The 20418-nt window shown below is 40.0% G+C and overlaps 1 protein-coding gene across 2 annotated transcripts in view; it reads right to left on the bottom strand.

Annotated features, from left to right (window-relative positions):
* Window positions 1-7218: 7218 nt before the first annotated feature.
* The window catches only part of rspo2 (R-spondin 2), a 56879-nt gene continuing 43679 nt past the window's right edge, over window positions 7219-20418 (bottom strand). For both annotated transcript variants that reach the window (XM_046400568.1, XM_046400569.1), the window contains exon 9: window positions 7219-8458. In XM_046400568.1, coding sequence (XP_046256524.1) covers window positions 8343-8458 — 116 coding nt within the window. In that variant the 3' untranslated portion in view covers window positions 7219-8342. The remainder of the gene's footprint in view (window positions 8459-20418) is intronic.

Genomic DNA, 20418 nt, shown 5'->3' with positions numbered 1-20418 from the left:
TAGAGGTCTGACTTCTGTTCCATTACTATTTCCATCCAACCACTCCAGTCAGTGTTTCCCTTACACATATAAGGGCTTGATGATAAATGAATACTGTACATGAAGAAAAAGCTGATGTCAGTTATGATTGGATATAATGAAATTGTTAAAGCTGTAGTTTTAGGAAATGCTGAAGGTGCTATATGTAGTATTAACAAAAGAGACATTTAAAACAATGAGTACCTGTATATTACAACAGTTGTGGAACCAGTCACACTAATATTTGTTGACACAAATGTGATATGAAGTAAGGGATTTTCATTCTTGCGTAAGATGTTTGGTAAGACTGAACTTAATGGCCCCTGACTTTATCAGTGTTGTCTGTACACAGTGATTACTTCACCTTTAACTTTTGGTTTGAATAGTTTTATACACTAGCAGAGAGTCTTTTGGTGTTTCAGAGAAAATGGAAAAAAGTTTGCAACTACAATAATTTATTTCATCAGTGTTTACATTTTATTGTAAATGTTATGATCTTTTAACATCTGGTAACAAATTCCAGATATCCAAGCCCAGATATCGGGGTGTTAAGGAAGTTATATCCGTCACTGGCCTAAAACTAACAGTACTTCCAGAGGAAACTTAATTTTTCCAAGAGTGGTTTGCTGTCCTGTGCACACCAGGCCCAGTTCCGCACTGCTGTGCTTTCCCTCTTATCCACTATGGTAAGGGGAAGTATGGCATCTAGCCATGGTGGTATGCATGCTGTTGTTTTAATTTCAGCATGGCTGGATTGCACCTCACAATTATAATGACCACAAAGGTCAAATAAATAGCTTAGTGCTAATTAAGTGCAGGAGTGAGAGAGGGTCTGTGATAAGGTTATTAATGGTGAAATATACAGAGAGGTCAAGATATTACAAGTAACAAGCAGAACAATGAAGAACCTTTTGTTTGCCATTTAAACCTGTATGGTTAATTACCATCACCCCTATCCCCACCCCACTCCATGCACACACAAGTGTATGTACATGTCAAAACACACACATATGCTCACACTAACACATGCACAGACTACCAGTCTGGAGCCTGGTGGACTGCTCTGATCCCACCCTCATGCGCCCTTGCAGGAGGCTGAGCAGCATGCCAGGCCTGCCTTACGCCCAGACGGATGCCCATTTTACACCCCCATACCAACAGAGCCAAACCACACAAGTAGATAGTAAATGGGAGCCTAGAGTTCTGTTCAGCTTCCTCACACACACACACCATGTGGTTTATTTTGTCTGACCCACATACACACAGAGAGAACACAGCATAGGCAGGCAGCAATTAGGGGCCTGTTCATCGGTGAACTACAGTATACTAGCTCTATAAATCTTCAAACTAGCTTTTTTTCAAGTGTCCAAACTTTAGCTTAGGTGGTACACTGAGGAATTCACAAGATGTCAGTATTGTTTGTATCCAGACAAATCATAGTCATAGATCTTTAAGAGATGCACAATTGGAAAGTGTGGGTAACAACAGGTAGTTTTTGGTATGTTTCCTTTTCCTGAGGGATCAGCCACAGGATTGATGGGAAAATTAACATGCATGAAAAATTGCGCTTTTTCATGCAGGGCTTCTATCTGAGTTAACATTCCCTTAGTTTATCATGACAGCATTCTAAATTTTGCATTTCGAGGGCTGCAGGTATTTGGTCATAAAGCAAAGTTTATGACCAAATGCCTAAATTAGTTAAAGGCTACTCTTGTCAGTCCAAATTAGACTATGCACTGCCTCCTATTGCTCTGCCAGCCCTCAGAAGTGGCACATGATGCAGGTACAGTGCGTGTGTGGAAATTTGATGTGTGTTGTTGGTGGCTGACCTCCAGTAAGTCATTTAAACCAAAGATATGTTAGACATTTCTTTACTTCTACCACTCAGTACAATAAAACACATTTATAACCATCACCAGTCTTCGTTTTTGCTACATGGAATTACAGGTCACTTTTAGGTTAACTTGTGGTTAGCTGACATTTGCTAGTTAGCCACAGTATCATCAACCATTGTTTGCAGCTGTTTGAATTCAAGCCCATGAGAGAAGCTTGCATTACAATTCAGTGTTGCTTATATGTGCTGTTAGGATGGCAGTATTCATTAGTAGAGGTAGAGTACTACTTTGGGTATCCCCTCAGAAGTTGCTTTTGAGAAAATTTAATGTAACTGTCCTGCCCAACAATGATATCAGGGTGATATTGCCATTCCAAGAGCTATATTACCATGGCTTAAAATGAATTATGGAATCAAACTTTCTGCTTAATGTTAAATTAACAACATGTGATTGCACAACATTGAACTATTTTATGGCATTTCTAATCAAAACATATTAGTTAACTTTACTCCATGGTTGGCAAAATGCAAATCATTTTACAGACTAATTTCTCTGTTGGGAATGAAGAATTATGTAATACTTGTTTTCAGTGAATATTTAATAAAGCAAAGTAGAACTTTGGAATCACTTTCTATTAATCTTTTTCTTTGGATCCAAAGGGCCACATTACATACAATGTTGCCTGTAATATCTCATTCAACTGCAATTGTCTCAGACTTTTAACAAACCCATCAGTCAACACTCTCTACAGTTAATCAATGTAAATCAGCAACAGCAGAGAGCAGAGTGTGAACCAGAGGCTCCACCACAGGTCACACTTCACAGCAAAGGCTGGGAACCATTCACACAAACACACACACACACACACACACACACACACACACACACACACACACACACACACACACAAGGTCAAGGCCTCCCCTACAGCTGAGTTGATTAAACACATTTCTACAACCCACACACTGCCCAATAAAATGCACTGTTCTGAGGATGACTGTGCTGTACACACTGGGAGCATCACTGGTTCCAGTCTTCTCAGAGAGCCCAGCCCAGCAAATGAGACTGGGGTGCAACACCCTGCTGCAGCGGCTCCACTTCCACCTACTCACCATGCCTTCAGGGAGCAATCAACCTGGCTTCTTATTACGAGGATAATGCCTGTATGTACATGTACATGAGTACATGTATGAATGAATATTCCTTCTACAGACTCTCCAGGTGGGAACAAAGGTTGCTTTGGAACCATCGTGCTGCATAAACCAGTCCTGAATGAAGGCAGGGGCAAGATAAACATTCCTGGACAATGAGACCCTCCTTTACCCCCTGCTGTACTCATAACCACTTAAAATCTGCTTACCCACAATGCAACACTTGGCTCAAGCGAATAGCCCCCCTGGAACCAGTGCAGTGCCACAGCAGAATAACACAGCCCCACTCCTAGAAGCTACAAGTGTCAGTTATGGCTCAGATACAACCCTTCTGGGCCCTTACTGAGCACATTATATTCAATTCAACTGGTCTTAATATACTTTAATAAGACCTGTTTTCGATTAATTCTCCCTTGAAACCGGTAGTAACAGGGCTACTAGGCACATATAAAAATTGAATGAATAGGGTAGGGCTGCCAGAGAGTCGGGAGGGGGAAAATAGGAATCCTTGTGGATTTGTCCTCACCAGCTGGCTCTTGAGCCCAATATAATGGTTGTGCCCATGGCTCTCAGAGCACCAGTAAGAAGAAATATTTGCCCAGCCTGTAATGTGTTTAAGATGCAAGGTATGATTCACTTCAAGTCATAAAGCCTTTGCGTGTTGTATCCTGAGGGGGAGCACAGAGCTGCATGGCCTGTATTCCCCTCAAGTGAACAGGGACAATGGCTTTGTGTTGTATTTGGATCCTAAAAGCCAGACATTTCAGAAGAGCATGGGGTTAAATAAGCCAAAAAATACTTACAGCACCCATAGGAAACACCACACCGGGTTGGTGTAGAAGCGCATGTCTGTTCCATGTAATGGATGGCGATAAAAAAGTCCCATGTCCCCCACTGCACCTGCTGTTATGAAGCCTAGCCCCAGAAACACCACCACAGAAAGTGACTCATAAATATTCCCCCATTTGTCATCTGAGAATTAAAAAAAAAAACAAAACTGAATGGTGACGTTAATACACAAGGTGAGCAATAAGAACATGAATCTTTTCCACTTCCTCTCCAGCAGGTGAGGCAGGAGCTAAATGACTGTGATCATCATGTACACCTCCCTTTTACAATTTCCTGTTTCAAACCTCTCGTCGGCAGCAAAGCAAAAAAAAAAAAAAAAAAGACAGACAATTACTTTTTATTGAAGAACATATTTATTTTTGGGATTAACTTGTTACCTAGCAACTTCATATGAAGGCAAAATCTGCATTGCATTGAGAGTTGACTTTGGATTGTATTTTTGCAATTAGGGGCAAGTTTAGTAATAAAAGTCACCCATTAATGCCACCATTTAGTGGGCTTGTACACACCATGATGGCTAACATATGGCAAACTTGTTCAAAATATTAAGATCTGCTTGTCCTTTGACACCACTATGTTCCTACTCTTTGCTGTTTCGGCTCTTGTCTTGCCAAACACCATGGCTAACTTGTAATGATTCCAGATTTTCCTCAACTCGAAGGGCAAGCGATGCCTCATTATACAGTTATTAAATACAGCAAATTATTACAACATTTATTATCCCGGGCAATCTTATTTGCCCCACCAATGTCATAACTTCCATTTCTGCCATCTGCATTGGAACGAATGTGTCACATATGCCGCGACTGCACACTCATAGTAGGCTACAGTATGTGAATGTAAAAGAGAGATCCCTGAGCCCTTCCCCTTATCGTCTCACAGTCTTGTGAGGTACATAGAGTGCATACAGCAGATGCATTTATGTGCCATAACAACCTGCATGAAGCGTACAGATTGCTATCACTGATCTATACAGTGTTGAGCCCACTGGGTCATTTCCTGTTAGTGGTTTCACTTGTTGTGCCTTTGAAGCGGGCTTTAATAATAGGACCCAGCAGAACTAATGAAAATGCTCTCTGTCAGATTAAAAGGGAGCTTCAGTCTCAGCCACCTAACCACATTCAGCACAAACATTAAAACACACTCACACACAGAGGCATGTGTGCACACATACACACAGTTTACAGAAGTGGTTTACACAGGGAGGACCGTTTCTTCTGATGTGTGGATGACTGCTAACCCTCTTAACAACACTGAGAATACCAGCAGTGTTCTGTTTCTTGTAGCAGTAGGGAAAAAAAAACACCATGTGGATAGATGTCAAAGGTGTAAAGGTAAGGGGAAATCATGAGACCCAATACTAAAAAATGTGCGATGTGATTCTCTCCGCACCCATTATTTTTTTCTTTTTTCATTGTAGACAGTGCAATGTGTGCTGTAGTGGTGGTCTTATGCTTAATGAATCCACTTCAGTGCAGTTCCTCTCCGTAAGCCTTTAGGTTTAATCCCCACCGTCTGGAGCAGTGACAGTCTGGCCCAGGGGATGACATCTGTAAATCGTTCATTAACTTGTAACCAGCAGCAGATGTATTTAAAAACAACTCGCTACATCTACGCCTTATTTTGTTCCCTACAACAGTCACTTTTGTTTTGCTTCATTCACTGGTGACCCAGCCGAATACTTGAAGCTGTTGTTGTTGACCTCAGTTTGGACAGAATATGTAGTTACATAATATGATATAGAGCCATATGGAGCACTTCTGACAAAATGTGGTAAAATGGTATCAAAAGTCAAATAGAGGACACACACACAAAAAAACTTTTTTGTACCCTTTACCACCAATCAACTGGTGGTAAAGGGAAATCAAATGTTTTACTTTTCAATTCATTATTTATTTATTATGGATTATTTATTTTTCTTTTTACTCCCAACATTATTTTTTCCAAATAGGCTGTTTTGGTCTAAACACTCATCATTCATGATTAATCTATTTTCCACACACAGTATTTTTCTTCCTCATCACATTTCCTATTGTCTTTATGCATATACAGTATGCATAAAGAATAAGGAGATGGTTGCATACAGGGAGGAGTGGTCCAGCGTATGTGTTTGTAACATGAGTGCAGCAGCGGAGAGGACTAAGAGATTAGCTGTTGTGACCGAAAACCCTGCTATGCACTGAGCTAGCTGCCCAGCTACTTTCAGTATACTTGTATTACTTTTATCATATCAGTCATAAAACTGCACTGGTCAAGGCATATGCGGTTAATCATCCATATACTTCACTGCATGATGCTGTAGCATTAACAGTAGAAGCATTTTAATCCATCAAGCTAGCATAACAGTTCAAAGACACTATGCTTCTGTCTTAACATTATCTTCATTTGAGGTGCTCGTCTCTGTGAAAGTACTTTATTGACTCTTTAACATTTTGTACATCTGTGTGATTTAATGTCTCTTTTCCATAATGTCAAAATGTTTTGCTGGTCAAAATTGCTTTAGCTGCTGTTACAAGAGTTAACATAGTTTTGGTATTGCAGTATGCAACATATGTAGGATTAACATTAGGCCTACATGCACTGACTGGTGTAGTTTAATGATAATGACAAAGTCAGCTTATGAGGCCTTTTTTCAGTGCGTGCAGTTATATTGTCAGACTAATTATCATTGTATTTTGACAGTGTTAGGGCTCCATAGTGCATAGTCACTGGGTGAAAGTGTTAAATTGTGAAAAGCATTTAACATCCTGCATAAATGACAATGTGATTGATCTGCTACCGTGCATGCATGAGCTGTCTGGCAGATTCAGCTTTTTTCACTGTGGGGTTAATGATTATACTGTGTGGATCTCAGGCTAAATTAGCCATGCCACACGTTAAAACTTTCTATATGCCCGAATACCAGGCAGCCTTCTCTTTACCCTAGAGAAGATGTTTATATGTGTTTATTTGCTGTTTTGAGGACCATAAAAGTGAATAAATGGGACGTGCATCACATAAAGAGATGATTGAATGTGTGTGCGTGATCAAAGACAAGTGCTGCAGCCAAATACATGTTACGGCATTACAGTATGATACTGGAAATGAATGAGCCACCAAAGACATGCACTGGATTTGCATCATTCATGAGGATACGTCATAGTGAATTACAAACCCTTAACTGTGTGGTCATGCTGTTAAAGCTCAATCAACCATATCCAATCCTCTGGCTGGAGGTAGCACTTGTGTCATGCAGTGCCACATGATGGATTTCACAAATGTTTTGGAAATCACATAATTGTACACTGAAGTGAAACAAGGAAACAGCAGTTTTGGAGTTTAGCCACATATATTAAAGCCATAGACAATGATGAAAGACTTCATCATACAGTCACATGAAACGTATTTTAATAAAACACAATGTACACATATGCAGTCCTATGACCATACATTTGCTGGATCCTAATTATTAAACTTAGAATATGTCAAAGCATAGTTTACTTGTCTTTTTTTCTTCCTCTTTAAAACATTGAAATCAGTAGATGAGGTCAAATGAATGTAATACAACACTTTGTGTGACATCAGACAAAAACTTTTTCCACGTGTTAAAGATATGCACTGTTATAAGGAACTCAAAGAATATTTCAGCATATAAGAGTAACAGTATGAGGCAAAAAAATCTCACGGAACAAAAAAGTACAACATAGAATTAATAAATAAATCAAATATATACCATATAAATGAAATAGCTATGTGGCGGCTATGTTTATTATTTGTTTTTAATCATTTTAATCTGTAGCTTGGTATTACAACCTTTTTATCTCTAAAACATTTAGAATGGTGAACGAGTCAATACTGAAAATACAGTAATAAGCTTTCATAATTAGATAAACTATGTACACATGAGTCTGTTGCCATGCTAGTCGAACAACTAATTTTCTTCTTTTTTTATCCACACTATACAGTTAGAGCATAAAGCGGTCTGAACGTAAACAGTTTGTGCTGAGAATAAAATACTTTGCAACTATGCATGGTAATTTCTTTAATATTACTCTCAAAAATTTACATAACATAAAGGCCACACATGGGAACACTTCGTCTCCATTTAGTGGGGAAGGTGAGGGTAGCTTTGACATAAATATAGGACCAAAAAAGCAGTCTCTTTCAGCTCAAGATGCCATTTTCTTGTCCATCAGCATCCTTTGCTTCAGCCAAATCTCTTATCTCTTTTGTCTCTTCATCCTCCATGTTTTTTTTTTGCAGAAGGCAGAGGCATGAAGCATGTGTTTAGTGTGTTGATATTTAAATCGTGCATTTCATATATATTTTTGCAGTGACAGACTTGTGAGTCATGGTTGTGTCCTAGAGGGCAGGGGGCTGGGCTGGGAGGCAGGTGGGCGGTGGGCAGGTGGTAGGGTTCAGGATAGTCGTCGATCAGAATATGGGTGAAGCAGTGGCTAGCAGCTTTGCGTTGGTTCTTTGTTCAATGGGAAGTCCATACTTTCAGTCCTCACTGGCTGGTGCGCGCAGAAGCCAAGTGGTCGCTGTGCTGGTTCTGTGCCCGAAAGCGCAGCCTCTGCTTGTTCTTCTTCTTTGGTTCTTTGGATCGGTGCTTCCCTGAGCCACCTGGGAATAAAGAGAGGAAAAAGAGATGAATGTGATCCCTTTAACCAGTTCATATTCACATCACATACTTGTTAGAGTCTCCATCAAGTTCATGTCAACGTCCTGGTTCAGTGTAATGTGGCTTGTGTTCTTAGCATATGTTACATGGCAACCAAGGGCAGATCAAGAGCCAATCAGCCAACTGTATGGGATGCTCAGGGGCCAGGAAGGCCAGACATTGTCTATCTGGTAGTTACTTTGTGGTTGTTTGATTAATTGTAAATCAGTCTCAAACATAACAAATACTGAAACATGAAATTATTTTTTAATAAACATGTGCACCACTGTTAAGTCCATATTGAGAGACTAACTAGAAGCACTGAGTCCTACATAAAACTGAAACTAACCCTGAATCTCAGTGTTTATTGCATGTTTTATTGTATTGGTCACACAGAAAATGTTTTCCATCTCTCAACCTCGCTGACCTGTCCTTATGATAAGGTGAATTCTGGCAGTTGTGTGGTGCTGCACTAAGCATATTTGTGTTTAGTGCACCAGAGGAAGTGCTGTGGTTCTATGACTGCACACAGTCTCAGATTCAAAATTTTATTCAATGTTATGCTAAATTTGTCCCTGATCGTCTGCTCAGAATATAAGAACCACTGATGGGATGATGCAACATGTTGATCACTGCAAAGCACTACTTTTCCTGTAGTTTAATGACCTGTGAGCTCAACTTCTATTGATTTTACCCTGGAACAACAGAACATAAAAACACAGTCATGCCACAGACTGCTGTGGAATGGATTATGTGAACTCAACCTGCTTATTTTGGGCAGGACTACTCAGGATTTGAGACTTGAGCTTGAATTTGATTGCGCTGTCCAAGAGCTGGGAAAAATTAAAAAAAAAAAGGTGTTGGAATAGAAATAAAACCACTTGGAAAACTTTAGAATTTAACTACAAACTTCTTAAGAGAATCAAAGTGTGCTTTGAGTAGTGATGGCTCATGAGGATTCTAAAACAGCCCTTACGGTGATGTTTTACATATTATGCAACTTTTGCCAACGAAAGAGTCAGACTTGCATAAAGAAGTGACCCATATATGAGGGAACATCACATATCAGGTCTTCATTTGCTCCAGCCCTCAGGACAAACCTCATTTTTAAACAAATGTCTGCTCAGTCCAACACTTTTCACTGTTACTGCCACAGAAAGGGGAGATAAGTATGGGATGTTGTAGAATTTTCTTTCCAAGCTGGAAAGGTCCCCCAACCCAAGGTTAATCCATCCCAGGTTTCACTGGGATGGGCAAGGCATGCTGGGAACTGACTTCCTGCTCTCATGGAAGCTTGTGTGGTGGAGGTTCTGCACCCACGGCTCTCTGTGACAGAGAAATCTCTGGCTACTGAACCACAAGGCAACAATCTGGCTGCCAAGGCCACAAATAAGATAACGAGGTGTGTGTGCGAGATGTATGTGTGTGAGGGGGAGTGAGTGTGAGGGAATTTAAGGGAAAAGAAAATCTAATGGGGGGAAAAGTGGAGTAAGGCTTGGATGATGAGACGTTATCTGGATCCTGATCTAGAACACAAAGAAACAAGCCACGCTATGGTTCGCTGAGGGGGGAAACACAGGAAAACGTTACAGAAAAACGAGACTCGTTTAGTTGCCTGATTCTGGGTCTTATTACTGCACTTGTTTAATCTTTTTCTCTCATGAAAAAAAAATAGGTAACAGTGTGTAAAATGTGGCATTATCTCTAATTGCGTTCTCATATGTGCAAGCATTGCGGTGGCCCTTTAAGTACCCTTACAAAAGACCTATTTCCCACTCTCAGGACTACACTGTGAGGTAGATTCAAAAATATTTACTCGTTCAGGCTGACACACATGAGAAACCAAGATATTGCTCTACTAATGGGGTCTCCCAATGAATAATGCAACTGCATGCAAACATCAAACCATCTCAGAGCTATTTCCTGCAATTAATCTAATCTTGTTATTTTCAGTCACATTGCCAATCTGAACCATGGCAATAAAGTTTCTCGCACACAGCTCCCAGTTAAAATCACCCTTGGAAAACAACTCTCACATCTCTTCCATCAAAATCACATGGCCTCCAACTGACAAATATTACCAGAGGATTTTGTACACTTATTTAACTGATGCCACTTTAGATTTTTTTGCATGGTATGGTATGATAATGTTTGTTAAAGTAACTCTGAAGCTGAAAGGCACTTGGCCAATAGGTTCGTTTTCCTAATTGCTCTTTAAAGAGGTAATTTTCATTCAAAACAGAGTTGCTAGGTACCTGGTAAACACTGCTTTCACTGCAATCAACTCAAGATGAATTACATTTGATGGCTATAAAGTACATGGTGCAGCATTAAACTTCCCCTGTAACAGGCAAAGCCTTCGTGGACTATTCCTTGGATTCAAGGCTACATTTAAACTAAAAAAGCCTGCATTTACAGCAATTGCTTGAAACAAAAATACTTATGTGAGAGTTAAGTTAAAAAGTAGTTTTCCTGGCCTGTTCAGCGCTGGGCAGGATATCTGCAATCCAAAGAGTTTTATGCTCCCTGTAACAGTGCTTACAACACACACTAGACTAAAAACTGTAGGGGAAAAAAAACAAACAAACAAATTCATCAGAGTGAAATGCTGAGGTCAAAAAGTATAAAAAGCTGACAGATTTCATATACTGATTACACATCTTCCATTATTTTTTTTTAAGCTTTGTGATCAAACTTGGGCTTTAATGAACTCTGTCTACGACAAATTAAACATGCATATGAGTAAACTACTATGAACTTAAGATATATTACAGGGAAGATAGACAGAAAAAAAACAGAGCTAGGCTACATTTAATCCTTATGAAGCTTAGAATGTATAACTACTGAAAATGGACGAGAAAGACAGATCACACTTTGTTGGGAGGTATAACATTTTCATATGTCCCATAAACATTAAAGAAAGAGTATAGCATATGTATTTTAGGCATTATGTAGTTTCTATTCCAAAGGTTATTTTGTGGCAAAATAACTAGGATGGCATAAAACAAATCTGTCTTTGTTGGGCAGTTCTTCTGTTGCACCTTTGGTTATAAGAAGCTGATGACAGTCATCAAGAAGCTATACAAAATATTCTAAAAAACAGAAAAGAAAAAGTGATAGAAGTCTTTACAGCACGAGCCAAACACACTCAGCTGGTGCCTGATGCTTTCCAGTCATCGCTATTGAATTGCACCTTTATAAATCACCAGATTCTGGATATTGTAAGGGTATAAAGAGTGCACTCCATACTGTCTGCCATACAGAAATATTTACCCCTCACTTTAGTTTTATCCATCCTGGAAGATTTTTTTGTTGATACTGACAAGTTCTGGGTTTTATGAGCCACTAGCTTCCCTGAAGAAACTGAATCTACTCAGACTCAATAGCAGCATTTTCAGTTTTTTTTTAAGATTCAGTTGAAACTCCCCAAACTAACTGATGACACTTCATAAACTCACTTACACAACTATTTCAGACCGTATTTCATCACCCAATCTCAATGCTGACAGCTAGAGGGCAACCAATCCCCACAAAAGCCCCTTCCCCCAGCAAGCTGATACAGTCCTTGTGAGATGATCTATGATATCTACCCAAGAACTCCCATTTAGCCTTTCCTCGGGGCACCATGCACTCTGAACACTGAGCTTTCATCATCTCATATTTACGACCAATGTAATCACTTAAGCTGATTACCAGGGTTCACAGAGGAAACAGTTTAATTTGCCTGGAAAGAAATGATTAAGTCATCTCAATTGCTTTCAAAACCAAGAACAAATTCATAAATCTTGCAGCATGTAAAGATAATTTTATCTTGGAAGGCACAGTACGTTTCAAATCATTTTCTGTCTTTGTTGTGCATTTTAACTGGCACAGTATAGGATCAAATCAAAGGAGTATGATATTTATCAGAAAATTATAATCCTTCTTTATACTTTTCTTTCTGCTCTGGCTGCATTTACTATCAGTCCAGCAAACCATAATTTCGCCAATGTTTAGTTTTCCTTCATAGATACAATTTTCCTCTGCCAACTTCACATTTGTATTCAAGTTTGAAATGAAAAGTTAATCAAACAAACAAACAAAAATCTTTCGTGTTTCTCAATCGGAAACAGAGCCTGTGGTAGGATGGTTCTTTACCGCTGTCACAAATGACCTTGGCAGAATTATTTTATATATCTGCGTGTGTATGCATGTGCATATGTGAATAATACACATGCCCTTAAGGCCTGTGCACCCGTGATTGTGAGCTTCTATATATCAACCTATGTGAGCTTGAGAAATACTTAGTGTCATTTCCAATCTATTCAGCTGCCAAACCAGTGAGCAAAGAAATATTAAACTCCTCTGCATGCACTGTGGTGGACGTTCCTCAATAACCTCTCAAAGCCAGTTGGGATCCGCCGTTTTTTCTTTTTCTTCCCCATCATTCTCCCTCTCCCTTTTCCCCTCTCCGTGTCCCTGTGATGCTATTTGAAACTCTCAGCAATAATCGAGATGACTGCATGGTGAGGATCCAACTAAGAGTTAAGCGCTATTAGACATATCATATTATTAGGCTCGCACTCCAGAATAATATCTCCTTGCGGAATGGCAATACGACTACTTGTCCAACTGATTCACTGAAAGATAATCAGTCAAATCCATATCCAGGGGGAAGGAAGCCAATGCCAAAGCTCCCTTCATCTGTGTCAAAGTTAATATCTTTGTTTTGGAAAAGGTGACCAGACTCTAGAATATACTTAAGTTTACATGGGACAAAGTCTGCATTATGCAGATGTTAGGATTTGGTCACTGAGCATTGTTTGTAAGACTTCTCTTTTTATGTGGCCCTGAGGCTACTGTGAGGATATCTATAAGTTACCCTATAATCACAAGGCCATGACCTGCTTAAAAAAAGAGCAATGCACCGACTGTCGGCACAGGCCAAGTGATTTCATCCACTAACGGCTCCAGCGGCAGTGCAGGGATCGAAGGCCTAATCTTATCTCCATTGCTTGTGGTTCGAGAAAAATCGATGGCTGACCTCGAGAAGGCATTAAGACATACGGTAAATGGGATCCTATACTGCTGAAAACTCTCCCCCGCTCTCCTGTTACCCCATTCCTCCACTCAACGCAGACAGTCAATTAATAACTTTCGTGGGACATGGTGGTGGTGGTTGGGGGGCAGGACAGAAGAAAAAATCCAAACAATTTTGAAGAAGATTCGGGTGGACTTAAGGAAGGTAAAGCCAGAATTTTTGGCGGCTTGTCTTTTTCATAAACAGGCCAAAGCAGAGGCCATTATTTGTGAGGGAAGGAGAGAACTACTGGCGCCAGTGAGATTTGATTTCAGTGGCAGAAATTGGATTAGCAGCCATTAAGGGCCTCCTCACACATACATTTATAATGCTGTGAAGGGGAAAGGATCTGTAGTCGGCCAGTGCTTTCTTTACTCACACACCGTCTACTCCTCTGTCTGAGAAAAGGTTATGGATGCTGACATTGCCGTGTACTGGTGCTGAACTTAGTTTTCATTTGATTTATAGGTGGGACACAGTGGTGTGACCTCAAGTGAACCATGGTTCATTAAGGCATAGGCCAGAGGTAGGCCTAACTTTTAACAGCACATTGTGCTGTTGTCAGCATGCAGGGAAATGCTACAGATGGATCATTTGACATTTAAGGTAGAGGGAAATGTGATACAGGTGAAATGAATGCTTAAGTGTAAAAAGGCCGAAATTTCTAGCAGATACAAGTCTGGACGAAGGGAAAAAGCTACAGTATTTGGGAGGAACACTACTGGGAAATGTTGCGGCAGAGACACAGACGTCAGATGTAGGAAAAAAGTAATCAGCCTTTTGACAGAGAGGACAATCATTTACAAGAAGCTCATCTTGCCAACCAACTGACAAGACGCTCTCTGCACAACGTCACTTAGTCCTAACAAGGTTACTCTGGATCACACTCTTTCATTCACTCTTTCATTCTTTCATTCCCTTTCCCCCATGCTCTGCTTACTATCACCACATTGAGAGGCGAGAATGATTTAAAACATACGCATTCCGATTTAAAAAGCTAATGTTGGGATTAGGTCGGTCATTATTTTCTCATCTATGACCCCGTGGAGGATCTGCGCAGAGATTAAAAAAGCAGGTTAGCTCACCGCTCAGCTCTTTGATGCATCATTTCACTGACAATAAGTTAAAGCGAAAACCCTACTTGAAGATTAACGTCTCTAAGCGGAGAAGTCCCAGCAAAACATGCATGACTGACACGGTGATTAATATGCCTGATGGTCAGGAGAGACAGCATGTTTTTTCCCCCTCTGGAGAAGGTCGATCACACCAGCAAGAAAGCAGCTACAACCTGCACAGGAAGGCTACAAAACAGATGATGACCCCGCAAGTTTAAGTTTCCCTCCATCAGTCTACTTAGAGTTCAAAGCCATGCTCTGCTGCATTTCACAACACGGGAACTGTACCCTTGTGTTTTTTTGGGTTATCATCTCTGGCATGAGTGATCAAAAGTAAAAGTTATCGAGTAGAAACCTTCCATGACAGACGTTAAATCAGGTCAACTTCCAAAAATCTCAGAAAGTAAGAACTGGCCTTCCAGAGCTATTTCTTCTACTCAACCTTCACTTAAACACACTGTATTTCAGAAATGTTGGAAAGTTGGGAATTACTTCTTCCTACTGTACTAGGAAAAATTAAATGGAATAATTTCCAAGGTTTCTTTGATTTCCAAGTTGGAAACTTTTCTTAGGTTTCTGAGATACACTGGGATACTGGAATGTCAATAGGACATTAAAATCCTTAAAATACTGCTGATATATAGTATTGTTATAGTCCTGCAATCTGGGCATGCATTAAATCTCCTTAAACATCTGTTAACAAACATTTAATTAATTACTTGTTACTCATGAAAAAGTAATTACAATGAATAACTTCCACTAAATTTTATACAGGGAAAGCAATTTGTTACATTAATTCTCACTTTTCTTTCATGGATCAGCCCATTACCTTCCTCATTTAACAGCTGAGACAGAAAACGGGAAGTTATCTCATAAAGCAGCCTACTTACACTTTTGATATATTTTCTGACTATCATGTAGCTTAGCCTCAGTGACTGCACATAATGCTCCAGAGGTCCTGTCCACACAGTGAAACCACGAGTCTCACACACCCTCCAACTCTAAACAAAACCCAGATGAAGAATGTAGGCTAACTGAATGTGGGCAAATGCTTAATTTATTTAATGTTATATCACAGATTATTCCAATGTAGTTAGACCTTGTAGTCCCACCAGATAAAAAGTCTAAATTAGCTACTTTTGCTGCATTTTATGTTATGTTTGTAGCAGCTGGTCACCAAGTGAAACTGGTATACATATCAGTATGCAATATAACTCCTAGGGATATTGTTTCGCATTAATTAGTATTAGTAATATTAGTGTATTGTGTTAACATTGGATTTCATTCCGCCAGCAGTTTTTTTAACCAAATGTGAAACTGATGTCAGCATGAACGGTGTCCCACTTGGCTGCTTACAGGTAAACTAAATGATGTGGGCATTGCAAAAGCTACCAGTGGGTACCTAGCAGCTAGGAAGACACAACAAATAAAAACTATAACTTAAATTCCCAGGAGTTACTTTTTGTTTGTGCCTCCTTTGCAGAATTTTTAATCATATTACTACAAAAAGGAATCGCATAATGCAGTGCTAATGAATGCTCTTCCATTTGTGTAGCAAATTGCTAAAATTATTATTGAAAGAATATACATTTTTAAGTTTTAAGTTTTAGCTGCTGACTTGCTATGCTCACTAGCTAACTACCAATAGTAGTAATAATATTAATTAATAGTAGTTTAAAGCTGCACTAGGCAAGAGTTATATGAAAAAGTACACCTGACTTTTCAGTCTAAATTGAAAAATGTGGATTCAAAATGGAATAGCATCATCAGTGTTTTCCACACAAACTGATCAAAGAATATATGTCTGAATATATGTCTGTCCTAAACTGCAATGAGCAGAAGTCTCATCCTGAGACAACTGGACTCAGCAACAAGGGCTAGATTTCGTCATCCTAGTGGTAAAGTGGTTCAGCCAGTATTTCTAAATGTCTGGTGGGGGTACCAGACACAGGGAAGAAGAAATTAGGTCTGATGAGTAAAATCATGACGTTATATGGTTTCTGGGCTATGACATCCTGCCAACTGTTACCGTTTTCCCACTTCCACTTGAAGCAGCCAAATGTAGACTTGTAGTTCAGTTTTAAAGCAAAATTCTGAACGTCCACTATCGCCACCTGCAGCAAGGAGAGGTAACTTAAATGGAAGCCTGGTGCAAGACTTGAAAATGTGCCAGCTGTTGAGGTATGCTACTTTCTTCATTTTTCAGTTTTGAATTAGGGCATACAACTAACTGATCATTATAGATTTTTTCCACTTAATGGAACCTTGCTATACAGTGGCTTTACACAGCCAATGGTGTCATGAGGGTAACGTCAACAACCAGGCAGTTAACAGGCATCACGACCAGCCTGCTGAGTCTGATGCGCCTTGAAACCGCAGGACTAGGAGAGAAGTGAGCAGCCCCCTCTGCGGTCTGCTATCTCCCGACTGACTCATCGACACATCTGGGCCTAAGTATATGGGGCTCTCCTGCCCCACGGGTACTTGGGTAAATAAGGGATAATTAGCTTTAGTTGACTTTAATGAATAGCTTAATGTTGTGTTTCATTTCTGATGAGAAAAATATAATGCTCAGCACTTATCAAAGAGAGTTCCTGAAGGCTTGCTCCTGGTGTGGGTCTGTTTGTTTTAGCATTTGTTGTGTGCATGGGGGTGAGGCAGAGTGAGCTGAAGATAGCAGCAGCATATGAAGGAGTGGTTTAAAATGTGACCACAGATCCAAAGATCAGGAAACCTTTTGGGATATACAGTAGCAAATTCATCATTCTAGTTCGGAAATTACTACAGATGTGAACTCTGTTTGTCTTTACTTGAAGATAGAAGGGGGCCAAAGTATTCCACTTTGATTTCAATGTCATCTGTATCAAGATGAGGTCTCCATAAAGGCTTTGATCCATCTTATAATTCCCTCAAGCTGTGATATAAAGCAGGAAGTGTCTCACAGAGTTATGATAGTCATTCATCTTGGTTTCCAATAAGTGTATTGCATTGAGCAGATGAAATCAATCATTTTCAGCAGACAGAAGATCCAGCATGGATTTATTTATTCTATTCTATCTTTGATAACAAGCTGGTCTCAAGCTGGTCTGATATAACTGTCATCTACATTTACATGTCTCTACACTGATGGACTATCACTTGCCACTGCAGCTTAACGTAGTTCAATATCTTTGTTGTGCCATTAAGAAGTAAAAGCTCATAAAAGTCAGACTTGGCAGTTCAGTTTAGTGTACTTTTACATGCTATCTTTTCCTTTTTACAGCAAATAAGGCTTGGCATCCTTTGACTAACAGAATGAAACACAGAGGACCCCACTTACACTTCTTCTGTGTAAACCAGGGCACCACCAGGATTAACTGTGCACTTCTAAAAGCCTCCTCATACAGACATTCAGTCAAGGCATTAAAAACACATCCTGAATCTGAGGTGACCTTTTCACACCACTATTAAACAAAATATTTGCAATGCTTATTTATCTGAGAAGGCGAATCTGCATTTCCAGGAGTATAATATGAGTCTGGGCCTCTGGTAAAGTGGGGGCGTCAACCCCCAGCCAAGGGTCTGGCTTGTAGATTTACCTGGCTCCCATGAGCCTCGAAGTCTTTACGAACAATTCCTCTGCATTAAAGCAAACCAGCCCACTTTATGGAGAGAAATAAAATAGTTGTTAACACAGCCATGAGGAGGCATGCAATAAGAGGGAGGGAGGGAAGGATGTATGAAGGTTTCTATAAACAAATTGTAAATACTGTAACCTATTGGCACACACACAGCCAAGTAGTGGATGGCTACAGTCCACTGTAGGGTGTATTATGTGAGTATACACACACGGAAATAAGTGTAATCAATTGAGTTTGCTAAGCTTTCCCACAATCTCTGTTCACGACTAGGATATTCATTATGTTTTATTCTTGCACTATGTTGATGCCCATCCTGGGTGATATTAGAATTTATGGTAACATTAGCTGCTCAGTCCTGGTCTGTGTTGGATCAAACCCAAGGCAAACTCACCTGAAATAGTGTTCATTTGCCAAACATTGGACAATCCTATAATCCTTAAAGCATTTTCTGTAATTTAAAAATGAAAATGTGCCTATTAAAAACATCAATCATGTATAAACTAAGCTGCCAAATGGTCATGTCAGAATGCAATAAAAGTCAGCTTAATAATACAAGGATTACTTACATAAATCAAGCTTACATTAGCTCAAAGAGCTAGATAGATAACACTCCTGTAAATTCAGCAAGGAAACAGGATAGAAATGAGAATCCAGCAATTGTCTACCTCTGTTTGAAATCAAGAGCCCATTGTTTCAGACATTTCTAAGAATTTTGATAGTATATCTATCACCAATATCACTGTCTTCTGTATCTGACAGGTGTAGCATCAGTACCTCAGAGAGACAGGGTGTTATGTCTATATCAAAATGAAACAAAGTGACCACATGCGATCTACACAGTCACCATCGTCCAGTGGCCGTGATTATTTTTTAGTACATGTTCATGCACATTCACGCACATTCTTCATTGTCTCATTCCACCTGGTCTGCATCCTCCTGGTCTCTGTGGGGTTGTAAGGGAATGGAGGGGGGTATAGGAGGAAATTGTCCAGGATGATTCCCTCTTTATATCTCATTTCTGCACAAGTCCTTTTATCCCTACTTCTCTTTACTGGGAAACCCCAGCAGGAAATCCCTCACGTGTTTGGACACGGAGCACAACTGTCCCAAAACAGAACTGGACCCTAATGAGTGAGGAGCCAAGTTAAGTCAGAGGGGCTTAGACACTAAAAGAGAGGCAGGGGCCATCAGGATCATGCTGCAATCCCTGTGCAATGGCCAGAGAAGAAGGAATCAAGTCTGACTGGCGCTTTTTGTTTTCTTTGATTGTTCAACTAACTCTCGAAGGGCGCTGTTGTTCATTCAGTCTCCTGTGATGATCCTACAGATTGCACATATTTTTTTTGTAAAAATAGTTCATTAGTTCACAGTGGAAGCAACGGCGGGGGTAGGCTGCGTTTGATGTCTCTGCAGAGCTAATGTTGCATGGGAAAGAGGTAAAGCCAATTCAGGAACAGCTTGATCCTCTCTAAGGCCTGCGCTGCATCAAACACTTGTCAAACACCAGGCAGACAGACAGCTGAGTGACTCTGACAGATCTGATCACAGAGACAGGCAATAAGTCAGCTCCTCTATCCAGACACTGCTCTCCCACTCTTGTCAATAATCCACCTTCAGCTCACTAAAACACTAACAGAGGGCTTCAAGGCATATGGCAGACATTTTCTTGTTGTTTTTAGCTGTGTATGATTACAGTGCAATTTCAGTGGTCATTTCAGGGTCTCACCTCACCAAGGACAGGTTTGTGTACTACAGAAGGCAGCAGCATCTGTCAGAGCTGCAGCAAGGGAAGGAGGAATGAATCAAATCAAAGTGAGACTTAAGCTCCCACTAATCTGAAAGAAATGTCTCAAGGCCTGTTGGGATCATGGTCCTAAACCTTGCCACCCAGCAGGAAGGAGCATTTATGTTTGAAGGGATTTTATATGGTACCTTCAGTGGATTGAGTTTCATGACACTGACCACTCAATCATATCTTAAGAATTTCCTTTGAGAGGCATCATGTCATATCTCCTGGAACGATAATAAAATAGCTTATTTCTCACATGATAGAAGACTCATAAGCTCAAAATATGTTTTGAAAACGATATATTTGAGATGCAGGCATTAAGTGCAAACATCACTAAATG

Source organism: Scatophagus argus, chromosome 9 (assembly GCF_020382885.2).
Source record: "Scatophagus argus isolate fScaArg1 chromosome 9, fScaArg1.pri, whole genome shotgun sequence".
NCBI lineage: Eukaryota > Metazoa > Chordata > Actinopteri > Scatophagidae > Scatophagus > Scatophagus argus.
The sequence above is the reverse complement of the archived record's forward strand: the minus strand, read 5'-3'. Positions and strand labels throughout refer to the sequence as shown.